The sequence below is a fragment of the Cyrtonyx montezumae genome, unplaced genomic scaffold (genome assembly GCF_038088225.1).
Source record: "Cyrtonyx montezumae isolate F1298 unplaced genomic scaffold, pur_monq_1.0 scaffold_3, whole genome shotgun sequence".
NCBI lineage: Eukaryota > Metazoa > Chordata > Aves > Galliformes > Odontophoridae > Cyrtonyx > Cyrtonyx montezumae.
The window spans coordinates 132,914,271-132,932,836 of NW_027072034.1; the positions used below are offsets into that span (position 1 = coordinate 132,914,271).

Sequence of the window (18,566 nt, forward strand, 5' to 3'; positions counted from 1 at the left end):
TTCAAAAAATGGTTTGTTGCCATTTTACAATCAGGTTATGCACAAGCAAAAACATCTACTTAAGGTCATTTCCTGTATTAACTTTAGCAACTTCATATTCAATTATTTTGGAACTATCATAGCTATTATCAAAGGAAATATTTTTAACATATGATCATAGAAAGGAGAAAGGAAGATAGACAACTACTATTATTTTTAACTCATTTGGGTCACTTCTCTCTAATGGATATGACATAAATAATCAGTTTACAGGATATTTACTGTTGTATTCAGTGGTAAAGGTGCATGGAGGTCTACAAAGCAGGCATCAACAATGTGAGTCCTGAACAATCAGCAGGATAAAAGCTAAAACATAAACTAATGCTAAAATAAGTATTTACTGCCCCTGAGTTTTCTTCCTTGAGATAGGAAGTACCACAGCGTTACAGTTTGTGGCAGAAAACAGAACTTTTCAGTTCATCTCTGCTCTTACACGTTAAAGAGTGAAACCGTTCTGCTGAAGGAGACCGCTAGAAAGCAAGGGCTGCTAAGAACTTAATTTCAGGATTAAAGGGCATACATGGTTTTGTGAATGGCCACCAGGTAAGAGTGGATTCATTTTTGTGTTTTGGTGAAAGAATATTTTGATCAAAAAAAACATTTTGAGGCAAAATAAAATAAAAATCCCAAACTGTCCTCAATCAGTATAATTTTCCATTGGTCTTCAGGTAGTATGTCAGTCCCTTATACAGCGTGCATTTGATCGCAGTGTACATCTGCACATACGCATGAGTTCACAACAGTAGCTCATGACTGCCTGAAGTTGACAGAAATGCCCTCCAGGAAGGCCTTCCCACAGCCCAGCAATCAGGGAGCATGCTTTGTACCAAGTGCCATGCCCTCCTGCAGGCATCCCACTTGTGCTTTCACCGCAGCAGTGCCTGATCACCACTTGTCACTACTGATGTCTTTCTTCAGTGACTATTTCCCCTTCGGTTCTACCACAGTTTAAACCGTCTGGGCATTATTATCTCACAGCTTAGTTCTGTTGTGAGTTGGTTCAATTAATAACTTAATTCACTGAGAAAGCTGGAATGAGAGCTGAATGCTAAACAAGATAAAAATCCACATAAAACTTACTCTGTGTTATTCTCCACAAAGGCAGTGAAGCTTATGTTTTTTTTTAAAACAGAGTAATACAGCTACAGCACATGTAAGCAGAAGACACTGCAGTACAAAACACTGGACAATTCAACCTAAACATAAGGGTTCTAGGTTCTGACATAAACATTGGCTTACATCCAAAACTCAGAGTGGCTTCACTGCTTCTGACAGTTCCAAAGATATTCGATACTACACAGACGTACTTTCCAGCATCCCTTGATTTCTCTGGATTATTGATAACAAGTCTGCCTCCTACCATACTGTAGCGATCCTTTGTTAAATCAATATCCCAGTTGTTGAGTTTCCACCTATAAAAAAAAATAATAAAGTCAGATGTAAGATTTGGCCCCCAAAACAAACTTTAAGTTAACTCATAAACTGTGATAAACTATGCAGGGAGTCAATAATACACTGCTGTGTGCATGAAAAGCTTTTCTTCAGCAAAAGCCATAGATTTTATGAGCTTTATAGGTGTTTTAAACATAAGACTTTCAGTCGGTTTCAGCCTTTTCAGAGATGGAACGTACATTAAAACTCAATCCACGTAGTGAGGAACACTTGAACTGACTGCCAGTGAGGTTAGCTAGTAATCAAGTACTGGCATCGTAAACATATCATCAGAGAGCTTTTGAAGGCCAAGCTGGCTAAGGGAATGTTTCTTCTCCACCTCTGAAGTGAGATTTTCGAGAGTTGTTTTTTTTTTTTTTTAAATTGGAGTAGGAAATGAAAATGTTTCATAAAGCCTAAGCTGCTAGTGAAGACAGTGCGACGACAGTGGCACAACTGATTTATGACAATTTTCTGATTGTAGGAAGCAGCTCAGACACTCTCATCTTAGTTCCTGTAAAACTCTGCAGTGTGTTTCCTGAGCTCCTATCGCCTCACGAAGTATGAGAGTAACTGTCAACAAAGTCTGGACCTCATTACTATGTCCACCAGGGGGGGCCCATAATCTTCTCCAAAAGAAAATACACTTTTCCTGAGCACAAACGGGAAAGATGCAACTTAAATACATTTAATGATCATAAAAGTCTTGCAGTATAAATCAGATTTTTGTACCAAGCTAAAGACAGGCATTGCTTTTTCAGATTGAAAGTACATACATGATGTGTTTCTTCCTTATTAAAAAGTTGCATCAAACATATAAAATAACCATTTGGAAGGTCAAATCAGAATTGTTATAAAGTAATAGTAAAAATGGCATTACCACCACCACCAACTAAAGAAATAAAGAAGTAAAGAAAGAAAAGGAAGGAAGGGAAGGCAAGGAAATAATAAAAAAAAGGCTGCAATAAATACTATTTAGCTTTTATAGGATCTCAAAGGCAGCCCTGTTCAATCCTTTGAGATATATTACATTCCTGTATTATGAATAATAAACATATTGTCCAGAAATATCTAGGAACAACTGTCAGAAGCACAGCTTATGCTGCACTGAAAGACATCAGAAAAGCACTGTATAAAATGTGCAGCTGGTAAGTGTAAAAATAAAAACAAAACATGAAAAACTGTTTTCTTACAAATTAATTATTAATTAATTAATTAATGATTTTAAATGAAAACAACTGTATTTGCATGGGTAGTTTCACTATGTTCTGTTGGATTTCTCACATGGACAGTGTGCATCATTCATGAGTGCATCAGTATCAGGTATCAGGAAAAAGGTCTTCACGGGAGAGTTGTCGGGCACTGGAACAAGCTGCCCAGGGCTGAGGTCACAGCACCAAGCCTGTCAGGGTTTGAATTCTGCGTGACCTATTGTGGAGGCAGGAGTTGGAGTCAATGGTCCTCCTGGGTCCCTTTCAACTCCAAATATTCTATGTATTATTCTATGGTTCTACATGGAAGAGCGCTAGAGACGCAAGATAAAGGAACAAAGGCATTCTGAAAAAAATTAAGGAAGAACCTTAAAATTTATTATAATCATACTCTGTATGCTATGCTGCTTATATGGTCTTTTGCAGGCAGGAAGTAGTAGTCTGGATGAACTGAATGTGATGGCTATATATATCTGAAGGGCCCAGAATCTGAATCTCCACACTGCTACACAGCTTCCAGATCTTTCCAAGAATGGGGAGAGCAAAGAAGTGAAATAGCAAAATGCCATGTAGAAAAACTTACACTACCTGAGCTAGAGATGAGATTCAAAAGTGGTATTACAGTTACCTTCAGGTTCAGGTAGATCTGTACAAGTAGACAGCAATCTTAACTGTGTTATCCTGTCTTGGAAGACTGAGTTAATTTCAGAAAGACAAATACTGGTGTAGAACATAGGATTATTTAATTAAATGGATAAATTTTGCTGACAAGACATTGCATCTGCCCTTAGTTTGATATTCCCGTGTCTAGAATGTAAACCAGTCAGAATAATGATAATAGTAAGCACTTTTTGTTATACACACAAAAGAGGTAATAGACAATAAACACACAGCTGCTCTGAGATCTTGCAATGAAACAAAACTGCTCTGTTAATAAAAACATACTTTTGGTGAAAGTGATTGTATGTGTGACTCTGATACATTCATGAGCACCTCTTTACAACAGGTGGTGGCAGAAGCAACATAAGACAGTCAGGCTCAATACCAGTCCTTTCAGAGTAAAATGGGATCATAAAGCTATTTTGATCCACGAAGAACCCTATGAACCTATGAACAAGGACTTGAACCTCAGACACTCCTAATGTAAGGCAGTAAGCCTCTGAAGTGTTTCTTAAAGGTCACCTTTTTATCTTTTGCATCTGGATCGGTATTCCTTTCAAAAGCCAAAAACATTTAACACAATAGGGATATAGTATTTTCAGAACTGTCTAGACATTACAGTGAATTTAATCCAGCTTGATTCTTACCCAAAAATAGCAAGTCTACCAATTTTTTTTTCTGTTAATACGATCAATCATTTAATATCAAAACCTGAATCCTTCATTGAGTAAAATGCACAGTAAGATGTAAAAATAAAAATAAGAGAGGTTACTTGTAAGTAGGAAAAGGAACTGCTCGAGCCCTGCAGTTCATTGAAACTTGTCCATCTGAAGATTCCTCTGGATAGATGGTATCAATGGGTTGCTCCTCAAAAACGGGTCCATAACCTTTGTTTCCTTCTTCTGAAAAATGGGTAGAGTCTGAAAATTAATCAGTTATTTGTTAGTAGCCAATCTGAATAGGAATTTACAACAGATATACTGTATTCAAAATATGAATACAGCTAGATAGCAAGCCCAGCAAAATCAAGTTTCAATTGCATCAGGAAAATTAGAACAGTTTGGATAATAGTGCTGACCTTCCTTCACCGTCCTCTGAGAATGCAAATAGTTTAAACTGTATTCCTGTATAACTACCTTCTTTGCTGACACGAACAATTATTTTTTACAGTTTATGCGAGACTTGATGAAGATAATTATGAATTGAAGATATGCCCTTTAGAAATGCAGGTGAGACCAACTTATCTTGCAGGGGCCAACAAATTCTCATAAAATAGGTCCAGATAGAAAACCTTAAACATTAACTGCTCATTATCTAACAACCAAAAGATCTCCAGTTATTCTATGTATTCAGAAAGAATCGTTATTGCACTATATAAATAAAAGCTAATATTGGAGATCACAGTTGAGATCACATAGTTCTGTCTTCATTTCCAAGCTCAGAGATGTATATATGTTAACTCTCTTCCCCTCTAAAGTCCCACGCTTAAAATAATTTACATTTGTCAAAACAAGCAGTTAAAAGTGGCTGAAAATCAAACAGGTTTGGAAACAAGTTATTTCTTTTTAATCTTTATCCTCCATTTGCTGTTGCTGTTGTAATGGTTACAGGCTCTCCTTGCCCCTTCTGTATTCCCTTCTCCATCATCTCCTACTGTTCTTTGGGGTCTGTAAAAGCAAGATTAGGAGCCAAGGTGGAAAAGTCTGGGAAAATTCTGCTTGTCAAATCCATGATGTAACTGTAGATTTTTTTTTGTTTACTTCTTTTTTTATTTTTCTGTGAAAGTGACAAATATACAAATAGCACATGTCCACTACCAGCTTCACTTTCTATTCACGTTTAGAGCCTTGTCAAATTCTCGAGATGCCTTCTGGAAGATGATGACAAAAGTCTAGTAAGATTAATGAAACAAATATAGTTTTCCTATAATGATGTTCAGAACTTGTTGAATATTTTTAGCTAAAAACTTTCCAAAATCAATTGTTAAGGATGGAGAAACTCTACCATTTTGCAGTAGTATCTGTGCTGTGTATACAAAATGCAGTGTGTCTTGTAATGTTACATTTAAAAATGTAATTCAACAGAGTAAAGTCCCTAAAAAAATTATGGTTTTGTACTCATCCTCTTAAAATTCTTACCTTTGTTTTTAAATTTTTTTTTATTAAATTAGGTAGTTTTCATAAAACGTAAAATAGAAGGTACAGTTTACCTATATTATTTAAATAATGCAAACTGTAAGTATTAAAATATCATATATGCATAAAACAATCCTAGTGTAAGTTTTTCATTGTTTTAAAATCTACATCCATAGATATACATTTTTCAGAACTAGCAGAAAATTGTTTACAAGTGGATAAACATCAACTTCCCTTCCCAGTTCAAGTTTGAGTGGAAATAATCACTATTTCCCTCGGGGACAAGAACAGATCCAAAAGGCACTCCTACACTGTGATAGTCAGGCAACTTCATTTTTAAAATGAATTTATCTAATGAGAAGATAAGACTCTAAAAGAATGAAAGAAAAGCAACCACAAAAAAAAAAAGAAAAAGAAAAAAAGAGCTTTTGAATAATGGCCTGCTTTCTTTGATATTTTACAGAACAACACTATGAAAAAATCTATGTATTTCCAGATCAAAAGAAGAAAATTCAGACTATAAAGGGAGAAACAGCATATTTGCTCAGAGCCTTGAATGACTGAGCCACAGCCCAGACAGCACTTTCTGTGCAGACCTTAAGTATGAATATAGAATAACAATGGCCTCTAGCAGCGAATAGTCATATCAAATGCAGCTGACTGTTTCCACCTTACGACTCAAATGGTGTTACAGACCATTTGGGCATTTCATGGCATGCATTTTTAATGCTTCCAACACTATTAATTATACTGAGTGAATGTCTGTTTCTTACACCTATCAAATATGCTTTATAATGGCACTTCTGCTGCTATCTATTATGAACTGAATTTCAGATGTCTGGCTGAGTGGAACAAGATGAGCAGACTGCATGTCAGGTGGAGCAACCAATAAGCCCATCATTTGAGTTCAATCAAAAGCTGAATGCTGACCAGTAATATGCAAGTAGCACAGAGGAGAAAAAAGAAAGGGTTTGTGAAAAAAACAGCAAGAAATTTTCACCCTTTTGTGGAGAAACATGACGATGTGATGGTATTTGGGGACTGAAGAAGTGCACACAAAGAGGATGAGAAAAGATCAGTTGATTGACATTGTACTTACAAGAAAGAGGGGAAAACTAGAAGCAGAGAAAAGAAAAGGGAAAAGGGAATGGATGCTCTGGATAAATGAGATGAGAAGAAAAGCATATTCTCTGTGTTCTGGCCCTGCTTTAGGACAAGAGGATGGACTACATGACCTCTCAAGGTCACTTACTGCTCAATTTTCAGAGTAAATTTCTTCTCATTTATATTTTAAATTAGAGCAAAAGGTATCATCCAGTTCTCCCTATGCAAGGCATTTTACAGTGAATTCTGCAAACATAAATCAGAATTTTCAACATGGTGAAGAAGTATTTAGTAGTCTTGGTGAAAGTCAAAAAAAAACAAATCCATGTAACTCATGAGATCATTGATCCTCTGTAAGTAAGGATGCTGCTGGAAGGTAGCCCTGTAACCTTTCTCCAAGAAATCTCCAGCCGCCTTTTTTCCTGTAGCCCTTTATCTCTCATGCTCAGCTGGCTATTGAAGTAGCTGATAAAACTAAAGGGAGTGGACATCTAATTATTTCTAGCTTTCTGGGTTCAGTTCTGGGTCATCTCTTGCCCTTATATGCACCCATTGCCAATAGGAAGAAGATTGAGTGTGGAAGGGGTATGGGCACTTGAGTTTGAGATTTGTGATTCACAGGCCTGAAAAGATTCATGGTAAGAGCATACCAGAGATGAAGCTTGGGTAGTTTGGAAAAGGGAGGATGAAAGTGTTGGGCTTGTTTTGTGGGACTGGTAAAATGATCTTGGACTGCCTTTACATTAATAATGAAAAGAAATAACATTTCAGGAGAGGCACAACAACAGAACTGCTTAGGATACAAGTGGGAACGAAACCAGAGGAATGGAGAGGAAACAGACAAAAAATTATTTAGCAGGTACTAGGACAACACCGGCCTGTGTAGAAATCAAAATACAGACATAATTTATAGGCAGAAATGTGGGCAGCGTTAAGATAAGGGGAAAGTGTAGGAAATTCTTATTGCCTAGGAAAGAGTGAGCAGCGTTAGCTTGCACACAAATGTACAAGTACAGAATTCAGCTTTGCTCTTCTCAACTTCTTGTTCACACAGTTCTTCAGGACAGTATCTGAAAAACACTGTTCTGAGCAAATACTGTTTTAACAGCTAAGTTATTGTATTAGTTGTTTAGAAAAATTCTTATCAGTTGTGTTTCCTTGGTTTGGTACTATCCACCTTGAGATAAAAGATTTTAATGAAATTTCTAATTAGCTAGATTTTCCATGACTGTGTCCTAATCTGTTCTAGATCTGATGCAAGATAAATATATTCCTTGTATTAAGTGCAACTTCCCTTCCATTTTTCCCATGTTTGACTTTCCCAAATACATGAATTTTAATCCTTTTAAAATCAAATAACTCACTTTTTCTTTTATTACAAAAATCATTTGAAAGGATGACTGATTACCTGTTTTTTCTGCATGACCTACGTAGATTCTACCAAACCTACTTTACTAAATTATCCCCCAAAATGTCTTTTTGACTGATTCTAAAATCTGTACATGTAAGACTTAATAATTTTTAGCATTTCTATTTCATTACTGAAGCTTAAAGTAAGAAAACATTTTTTTAATATCTAAATTTTGATATCTAAAGTTATTCAAGGTTTTTATTTTACTGAAAGTTCTTATGCTGGATTTGTGTTTCATCTGATATTTTACCCATCTCTTGAATCCCTCTTATTAGTATGAAACAATTAAGGAAAAAAACAAAACATCAAAAGCATTTGAGCACAATCACTCATCTTGTTCTCCGTATCCAATGGAAGGCCTTAAACATAAAAATAATATTTACGTTCTACATATTATCATGAAACTATGCTAACTTGCTATCATAGACATATAATCTTGAACTCAAAGCATCAATTTCAGTGGGTTGGAGTTCTGAGTAAATATTTTTTTCTGTTGAGTGAGAGCATCCAAATCTCTTTCAGGCAAGTCAGTTTATTATCAGCTACTTCTAGTCTTTCAAGACTGAAAATCCATTTTACTCATAGATTAAAGACAACCATATAAGAATTCTATGATTCCATAATATCATGAAGCAAAGCTCCCTGTGATTACAGAAATCGCTGTGAGCACAATCAGAGAAGAAAGTTAATGGATATATTAAAGACCATTGTGAATGTTTTTTTTATTATTTCACAGAAGAAAACAGCAGTTCATGGGCTTATTTTTTTCCAGTACAGAAAAGTAAATAAAACCTAATTATTTACTTCTGTCATATCCATTTTCAGATACAGAATGCTCATATCACTCTTAGTTTAAGGGATTATCTTACCAGCTCTGTGGCAAGGAATATAAAATGCTTCAAATGGCATTCTTATAGATAGTCTGGGTTTGCGGTGCACCAGTATCTCAAATCTTAATGAGATGATACAGAGGAGAGATAAAGTTTAATAAATAAAGAGACAGCAAGAATAGTTACCTTTCTTTCATCCTTCTTTTTTACTCAGTCTACTTTCTTGTGAACAGTAGTTAATGTGGAGTGAGACTCATGACATTGTGGGATTTATCTCATGTAATTATGAAAGTAAGGATTTCATTCAAACTAGTCATATATTAATTTTCCTTAGAAAGTTAGGTGAGCACTTCTAGCAGAAAATTAATCCTATTTCCTCTTTATTAACCATAGAGAAAGACAAAAATTGTACCATGTACCTAGCTCATAGAAAGTTAAAACAAAGTCACATGAATCTTTCCATAACAGTCTGGTTTTACTAATTGGACTGTGCAATGTGACCTGGAGTCTCTCGGGTGAAGCTACTGGCACTGAACCCAAAATTAAAGCCTTCTCCTGGAGCTCCCACACCTGATAAGGGACCTGTTTTTGTGTAATTTGTTTCACTTATCCTGCAGCAGCACAAAGAAACCTCAGTGGAAGGACAGGGAGCACACAGTCTGTATGCTGACACTGCACTAAGAAAAAAGTCCTTACCCTAAAGAGAGATTGTTGTTCCACTCCAGTGCAGCACCAGAAGTGCAACTGCACTTTCTGCTTCTTATCTGTTCTGCAGGGCTCAGACACCCAAAGAACATGGGGAAGGTCAAGCACGAAGAGTTAACATCCTTACATCATCACATGCCCAAAGATGTATCTGTTCCTCATTAGCAAAAATTAATAATAATAATAATTTTTCCTGAAAGCCACATAAAAAAAATCCAAAAACCATACATAGAAATGTATTGATTGAAATAGTGATCTTCTCAACATATATAGGAACATAAATTCAGATATATATAACAGATTATTATAACAGATAATTTATCAGATCTTAATGCTCCTTTGTTTTATATGAGCAGTACCTCTGAGTGCCACTTATTGCCAGCACAGTTACTGCATTTGGATCTATAAATAATAAATTCTGAAGTATAGCTTTAATCTATTAAGTCTCTGTGGGTAAAATTACTGTCAGTCTGGATATCTGCCTCCATGGGACTGAGGGTGTAGGAAGTCCATAGGGCTTTCCTAAACCTATTTCTAATGAAGAATTTAGTTTTTTGATTAAATAGGACACTAGATATGACAAAAGAGTAGGAGTGAAGCTGAAGAGAGAAGTTCAGCAATTTTCTATTTTAAAATTTAAACCAGGAAAAAAAAGGAAACTCTGCTCACATAATCTTTCCTTCTTTTTGCAGAGCTAGTGGGGGACTGCACTGTTGTGATCTGTGAAGGCAGCTTCAGCATGTCAGCCTCTGTTATCCAGAGAGACGTAACTGACTGAATTCCAACCCAAGGAATGAGAGATGGGTCCAGGCTACTGCTTCTTCTGAATCACAGGTATGGAAATGGACAGAAGTTAGTATCTTCAGTTAGTCACATAACTGGGAGACCTTAGAAATCTCAAGTATGCCAAGCACAAACCAGTTTTCCATACACAATTTCTCCACAGAAATGTACTGTCTGTGACAACCTGCAGCAACCTCATCATGCTTCACAGGCCCAAGAAAATGGCAACCGTCAGCATCTGGCACACCTGCTGCAGTACCAGGCTTAACTGAGTCAGACTCATTTTTAACATCTCATTCTAGGTTCAAACTTCTTTTTCTTCTCTACCAGTTCCATACTTGGATAATTTCAGAAACTTAGCAGCTTTCTGTTGAGACGTGAATTAGCCTCTGGTGCATTGTCTTCCATGGCAATTAAAGGAGCAAGCTCAAGTAGAGCAGACTGCCTGCAGTAATGCCTTGGGTTCTCAATACTTTTAGAAAAAGGGAATCATAAGGCTGATATAGATAAAACATGAATAAGATCATCAGCTTTTTGAATCTCATCATGACCTTTGTATAACATAAAAGTAAATCTGGAAAATGGGAAATGAAGACCCCTATGTTTAGAGGTAGATATGGCCCATAATAATTAAACATTATTTTCTAGTTAACATTTCAAAGCCACCATCATTCAAATTACCTAATTATTTACTTCTGCTTTGGAGTAGTTGCCACAAGTGCTCAGGGAGCTACTTTCTAACTGATCAGATACCTTGTAGGGAATCAGAAATTGATAATTCCTGAAATTTATTTGTTTAGTAACTTATTTACCGACTTCTGCCTGCCCTTTCAATATACCCATTCTCATGTTTTGTACAATCAATTCTCTGCCCAATTTGAATACAAAAAAAAAAAAAGAAGAAAACAGAAAACTCCCAAAGGGAAAAATATACTGTAATTTTACTGTTAGTCTTCTATAATGACTTTCTTGAATGCCTCTCATTCAAAGAGAGGTCAATAAATCATATTAAACATCTGTTTACCTTTGTGTCTTCATGTAAATAGCACAATAATAAGCAAATAATGCTATAAGTTTGCATTTGCTCTCTTTTTTAATTTGATAGATCTGAGAAAGATTACAAGTCTTCATTTTCCACATTTTTTACAAGATATGCCTTTTCATGTTGCCTTACAGGACAGTTCTAATCTGTCTTTCATGCAAGAGCTGCAGAATATTCACTTAGGAGTAAAAATAAATTTTTTAAACTTTGCCCTTGTTTAAAAAGTTATTTATGCTTTATCTTTCTGGAACATACAAAAGTTCCTTCTAGAACAGAATTCTCATGGGTGATAAACAGTATCACTACATAACTTTTTAAAATGTTAGGTATTTAAACTGATTAATCACAAATAGTGGGTATGTAGCGATGTGGGTATTAAATGGGAAAATACACTAGACGTGACATTTAATATAAGATTAAGTCACTTCACCCAAATGATTCCCATTCTGCAATAGCAAGATATTTTTAATGGATGTTCATTTGTATATTTGCCTCACTTGCTCTAACATATCTTTAATCTTGTTAAATCCTTAAATTAAAACACACACAAAAAAAAACAGAGAAGTAACTGGTTCTTAATAGAAGAAAGAGCCAATTAAACAAAATGGAGCATGCATTCACTTAACCGTATTTAGGGCACTCAGGCTTCTGGAAATGCTCCCAGATCTGACACAACTGAAAAGGTGCTTTACTCAGTAAGAACAACTTGCACGTCAAACAGAAAAAGATTAATGTGTACGGTACCTTATGTAAAATAAACTTACAAAGGAAATGATAGATTGCTGAAACGCAGTGAAAAGTTGGTAGTAAAACATGCGGTGCTATAAATAACTACAAATCCTTATGTTCAGAAACTACAGTGGAAGTATTCTAAGGCCCTAATCCTGCTAACATTCCTGTAAATGCCTCTCTTTACTACTACCATTCAGTTGCATAGTACAAAAATCTAAGACTCCAAAACGAGAAAACCAAAATTCAATGTACTAGAAGGCACTGCTGAAAAATAAAGGGACAAAGATTCAAATGCTTTTCAAGATCTGCAGACTGCATGTTAGAGAAAGCCAGCTATCATTTTGCTGTACTAAAGCAAATATGTAAAAAAAATAAATGAATTTTTCTTTCAGAATGTCTGTGCAAAAACCATTTCATTTCAAAGGTAATTGTAAGGTTAGCAGGTAGTTAGTAGTTAGATGTGTAAATGCGTAATAATTCAATGGTCAGGAGAATATATTTTCAATAAAAGATGGAAATAGTTTTACTAAGGGATATTTAGACAAGCTTCTTCTGGAAACATTAAGATCTTAAAAATCATCTTTAGAAAGGGTAAAATGATATTATCATTTGCTTAAGGCAAATGATAGTGAAACAGCACAGAAAGTTCATTAAAGGTCTCTCATATTACTTCAGGCACCTGATTCAACACAAAACTTAAGAATATAAGTAGATCCAATTTAAAAAGTTCACTTTTGATTACAGTGTTAAGCACGTATTCAAGTACTGTGCTGGATCAAAATCAACTTGATTCTAAAAACACCACAAATTGTGATGTGAGTAATGACGACAAATCACAGTAAAAAGATTTCAAGAGGTCAATGTCAGAAAGAAGCTAGAATAGTTGAAATTGCATTGCTCCAACTGCTAAACAATATAAAATTGTTTTCAGTACAATTTTAATTTGTCATTCCATTGAGGATCTCCTTCTGCTCCTGCTTCCTGTACCTTTCTCTATTTCTCTGACATTTAGCACTGCTAAGTGTGTCTGTTTGAGACAGTCATTCAGTATCACTCTCATCAGTATTGATCCATCTGACATTGTTGTATCTTGTTACATATTTTCACATGAGAGAGGGACAAAGATCTGCTGACACTGCACATGGCTGGATTAACCTTGAATGTTAACAGCTACTGAACAGAAGAACCATGGACTCATTCATTACCTTAACTATCACTAACTCATCAAGTCCTACATCATCACTGCAAGCTTGGAAACCATATGACAGTTAGAAGCATATTTCATACTGTTTTCACACTGTCACAGAAAAGAGCATCTAATTGTGTCCAAGAAGCTCGTGCTTGGGTCCAAGCTAGTCTGCGAATCAGACTAAATATCTCTACCAGGCTAGCAGGAAGGTAAACAAAGCACTTTTGGGTTTCTGGAAGTTATGATCAAATTACATTGTGATTGTTTATCTACAAATGTCAAATACTCTGCAGTAGCATGAAATGGTTTCCTAAGCCCCAAACAAGAACATGATAAATCAGTATTAAGTGTATTAGTCCATTTTATATTTCAGGAAAAAGAAACCCAACTATATCCGTCTTTAGGAGTTGTGAATAATGCCATCTGACATGGTCTAAAATTTTAAACTATGCAGATTTCAACTCAGCTCATATTTGAACACATATTTGAACCTACTGCTATAACAAAAATCCAATTTTTATGTATTTTAAGTTTGAGGTGGGATGTGTTACACTTAGCATTTATGGGAAGCTTTTATGATGAGGCAATAATGTGTTAATGTCTAAAAAACTCATGATGAAGCATTTAATTGTTTAGAAAGAAGATTCTGCTATGCTGATGGAGGCACCAGTGTCATCCGGCAAAACGTTAGAGGAACATCAACCACCAAGTGCCAGTCAGCACTCAAACAGACAAAGTAACCACTCATAATGTCTCACTTCATACTAGACAAAAGAGACAGATTGTCTTGGAGAAGGCAACCTCTTCCTTGCTTATACATCACTGTAACTGTCCCTATTGAGAAGGCCTGTGTCATTCTGGCTTTCTGGTTTACTAGCTTTCACTGAAGTGATTTTTGAAAATAAGGCATTAGTTTCCCTAAATAATGGAAGTGGTTTTAGCATTTTTACCCTTGGACTATCAACTCAGTTTTGCAAAAATGAAAATAGTTCCTAGAATGGCAAGCTGCCTTTTGAGGCCTGATCTGACCCAAAGTCAAATATTACTTGACTCTGCATATGAAATCTCAAGGTAAAAAGTATAAAAGCTTGATCAGAGGGAAAAAAATTAAACCAATAGAGTAACATTTTTTCGACTGATTCTTCTTGTAGCCAAATGTAATCAAATACTCATTAAGCACACACACACACACACACACACACACAAAGCCTTCTGCGGTTATTAGTTGTTTTTTTTTGTTGTTGTTGCTGAAACAGACTCTTAATTCTTTTGGCCCAAGGTTATTCTCCCAAGCAAAGATACAGTATGGTTCATTGGTTTACATGGGATATGATAGATGTAAATAAAATGTCTGAAATCCAAACTCATCAACAGGATTTCAATCTAGTAAGAAGTCCATGGCAATGGTGAAATATGTTGGAGATGTCAGAGGAAAGAGAAGTAGAGTCAGATATTACTAGTAATAGGTGTGAAATAACTTTTTTGGCAGTGGATTGACAATCAACTTGATGTACCCTGAGCAGTGATTCCCTGAGCTGTGCAAGGCAAATGAGAGCAAAGTGCAATCTGAAAAGCAACCCTTATAACTGACTGTTAAATTACTAAGCGAAAGACCAAATTACTTACAGCTTTTTCATCAGCTTACATCTACAAGGCTACATTTCAAGTGCTAATTTACCTGGAAAATAAATACTGCTCCTGTCTCATGGAAGATGATCTCAGCCTAAGCTTTCAATGCAGTGATTTGTATAATGTTTGCTTCATTCAAGTAGCTGCACACTCCCGTATGATGGAAAATGGCTAGCCATTGTTAATTTTTAACTTCTGCCCTTGATTAGCACGAAGCAGAAGTGGCTAAAAGTTTGGGTTTTTATTGCAGAAATACCTCCAAAATGGTCAAAACCACATACCTGACTTCTGGAAAAAATTCCAAAACCAAAACCAAACACCTTTGTAAATTCCCTGCAACAGGAAAAAGATCTGTTTGAAAACTGGTAACAATCCCTGGCTTATAGAGTGATAAAATAACCGTGACCCCTGCAGGCCTAATCCTCAAGTCAACACGACATTCAATTTTTCAGTTCCCTATCTTCCTGTTTTCCAGATACTTCCAGCAGGTATTTCTGGAGGCTCACGACGTTAAATCCAAAGCATTAAGTCTCAACACATTCAGGCTTTTTGGAAGCTATATTTGAACGACAGACAGACTAGATGGTGGAACATCTGAAAGGATACTGTGGATCCAGTACTACAGTACTACAGGAGGCGACTTGAACCAAATACACTTCCAATGAAACTCCATGTTTATTTAAAAACCATTGAAGCAAAGTTTTGAATACTTTGCTTTCAAAATCTGCCCCTGCTAACTTTGCTCTTCAATAACATCTCCTGTTTGTCTCGTTGCTAAATGAGAACTTGTGATCTTTATTCATAAAACATTCTCAATTCTCATATTCTCTGTTATTATTTACATTGCTAGCATTCCTCTGGATAGCATTGCATGTGGAAGATACACCTGATCACTCTAACTATGCTCCCTTTTTTCCACAATATTCTTCACCTTTCAACCATACAGTGAACACTCTCAAGCAACCCCCTTTATGTCTGCAGCTACGCGTTTACTGGTTTCTATGACATTTTCTCTGCCAAGAAATATATAGAAAATGAAAATTTGCTATGACTAATTACCAACAACTCCAGCACTCATGTGAAATGAGAAGTTCTTCAGTGAGATTCAAATGCTAGGGCAGAGCAAAGACTGCAGATTCAGATACAATCTAAAAGGGCACTAAAATGACTGTATGACAGCAGCAGACTTCTTAATTCAAATGGCTATTCAATTAAGGATGCAAAATAAAGCTTGTGTGTGTGTGTGCTATTCAGCCTTGTAATAATAAACTAGAGATAATGAACTCCCACTGCCTCTATAACACTATGAATCCTCCACGTTGGAAGACAGTGCCAAAATCTATTTTTTTACTCTTAGTAAGTCCTACATTTGGCTTTTGATTAAAATTCATGCAAGTCCTGCATTTATTACTTACCAGAAGATTAGTCAGGAATTTTGTTTGAACTTGAAGAGCTTTCTATAACCAGCTCTATTGGAACCACCCCATATTACAGTCCTTTCACACCACTGCCTCCTGTTCAACTCACCTGAACCTAACACAGCCAACTGCAGAAAAGTGAAAGATAAATATTGCTATGAATATATCAATGCGTGCTACATGTAGTATCATCATACTCGACTCTGTTCTTTTTTTGGTAAGTTATTTTGAAAGTAATGCCTCCTGCTTATTTCCATGGAAACTACAACAGATAAAAAGACCACACTATTTGATAGAGCAAATTTGCAGCTACAAAACTATACAAAACTATTTTTCAACACAACCACCACCATTAGCCATGCATTCTCACTAGCAATGAACAAGAGCATGCCTGCTGCACTCCTAAAAATCTGCACCAGCAAAGGTGACCCACTGCTGAAATTCACCACCCACAATCTCATTATGCTCACATCCACTGTTTGGCCTCCAGAAACATTCAGATACTCCATGTAAGATCCTGCTTTGTCACACTGCCCCTCTGCTGCCATCTGTTGTGTGGCAACAAAATGTAACAGAACATTGGCAGGAAGGTTTCAGTCTCTACTGCCATCTCACCAACATCTACCTCTGATGCTGTGGGACGCCATAATAAAATGGAGGGCCCTACTTTTGAAGCAGATCTTGTACATCACTTGCTAGTGACGTTCATAGAATGCCACCTTCTAATGTCATTTTAAGGCACTTGCAATGTGCCAAGATCTCTGTTTTCTGGACACAATTGTAGTGTACATAATACACAAGTAATAGCATGAATAGTTAGTTGATTATTAATAGCTGCCCATGAAGGAATTTAATGGACACTTTTTGTCAGTGGTTGACTCATATAGCTATTTTTTTCTTTTTATAACCAACCAGTGTTTAGCCCTTACTTGTCTCCTGTAGTTGATGATTTTGTCTAATATCAAAATTGAAATCACATGTAATGTTACTGATGGTAGTTGACAACCTTTTTTCAAGAAAATCCAGTATTAAAATGGTGAAATTTTATTATTTTGGTGCCATCAGCAGTTCTCATATCTTAACAAAGACAAAGACCTTAAAACATGTAATAAATACAGTGTTTTAGGAGATTACAATATTCTAAAGGTCTTGATTTTTATGAGTTGTCAGTATATCCTCCAATAAACTCATACCTGGAATCAAAAAGTTTAAACCCTCCACAGAATAAAATAGTATTCTCTTCAAATGAACAAGTACTCCTGTGAACTATGGAGTAGCTTCCTATAAGTGGTGAGCTTGTATCACAATATTAATCATATTTTCAGACTAAATGGTATAAACAATATCGTCTCATGACAGTGATGTTGAGATGATGCCTGAAACGGTAGGCCAGACTGAGCAAGAACATGAACTGCTAAGTTCACTGGAAGATTAATTACCTACATAAGGAATCCTCAAAAAAGTTTCATAAAATGCAGTAAAACCAACTTTACAATTCACTCTCCCCTCAAAGTAGGGACTGACAGCCCACATTGATACGTGTTAGAAAACAACCACACAATTCATATGAATATTTGCACTTCTGAAATCTCAGTCAGTATTTTTTATATGCATGATCTATTTCACTTTTTACATGCTGAGATCTTAATTCATGCTGTCTGTATGTAAGCAAAACATTATCTTCTTGAGCTCTATTCTGGCAACTCAATTCATGACAGCAACTAAAAACCAGCATTCATTTAAGTTGGCAAGGATGTTTGAAACTGGCTTTACAAATTCCAGAGCTGTTGGGAAAGGTTGGAACAGGAAATAGATTTTAATCCCGAATTTCAATTTTTCAAAGAGCTGTAATATTTTTTAGAATTGAACTAAAATTTGAGTCGCAAAAATATCTGTAATTTTAGATATCACAACTATGGCTCTTGCAAGTTTAAAATAGCCACATCTATATTTATGAAAAGTTTTTACTATTTATAATTTCCAATTAAAGTTAGTACATACAGCATTGCCCCACTGTATCATGAAGACTGCCACTACAATGCCCTAGTAGGAAATTCTAATTCTGTGAATTTTAGATGGTGACCATATTAGAGAATTCTGTGTTTATTACGTCTTCTCATGGGCATTTTTTCTGTTCTTATGATCATCTTGATTATCTTTGCACTAAATACATTTTTATAACCTTAGATGAACCTAGATAAATAATTTACTTTATATACTAAGTGGGAACAGCCGAGAACAATTTTA

General features: G+C 35.8%; 1 protein-coding gene across 1 annotated transcript in view; it reads right to left on the minus strand.

Moving 5' to 3' along the window:
• The window catches only part of CNTN1 (contactin 1), a 232,509-nt gene that overhangs the window by 63,214 nt on the left and 150,729 nt on the right, over positions 1-18,566 (minus strand). Inside the window, exons 4-5 of the mRNA XM_065743432.1 lie at positions 4,114-4,261; positions 1,279-1,451 (exon numbers count right to left, since the gene is read on the minus strand). Of these exons, the coding sequence (XP_065599504.1) occupies positions 1,279-1,451; positions 4,114-4,261 (321 nt within the window). The remainder of the gene's footprint in view (positions 1-1,278; positions 1,452-4,113; positions 4,262-18,566) is intronic.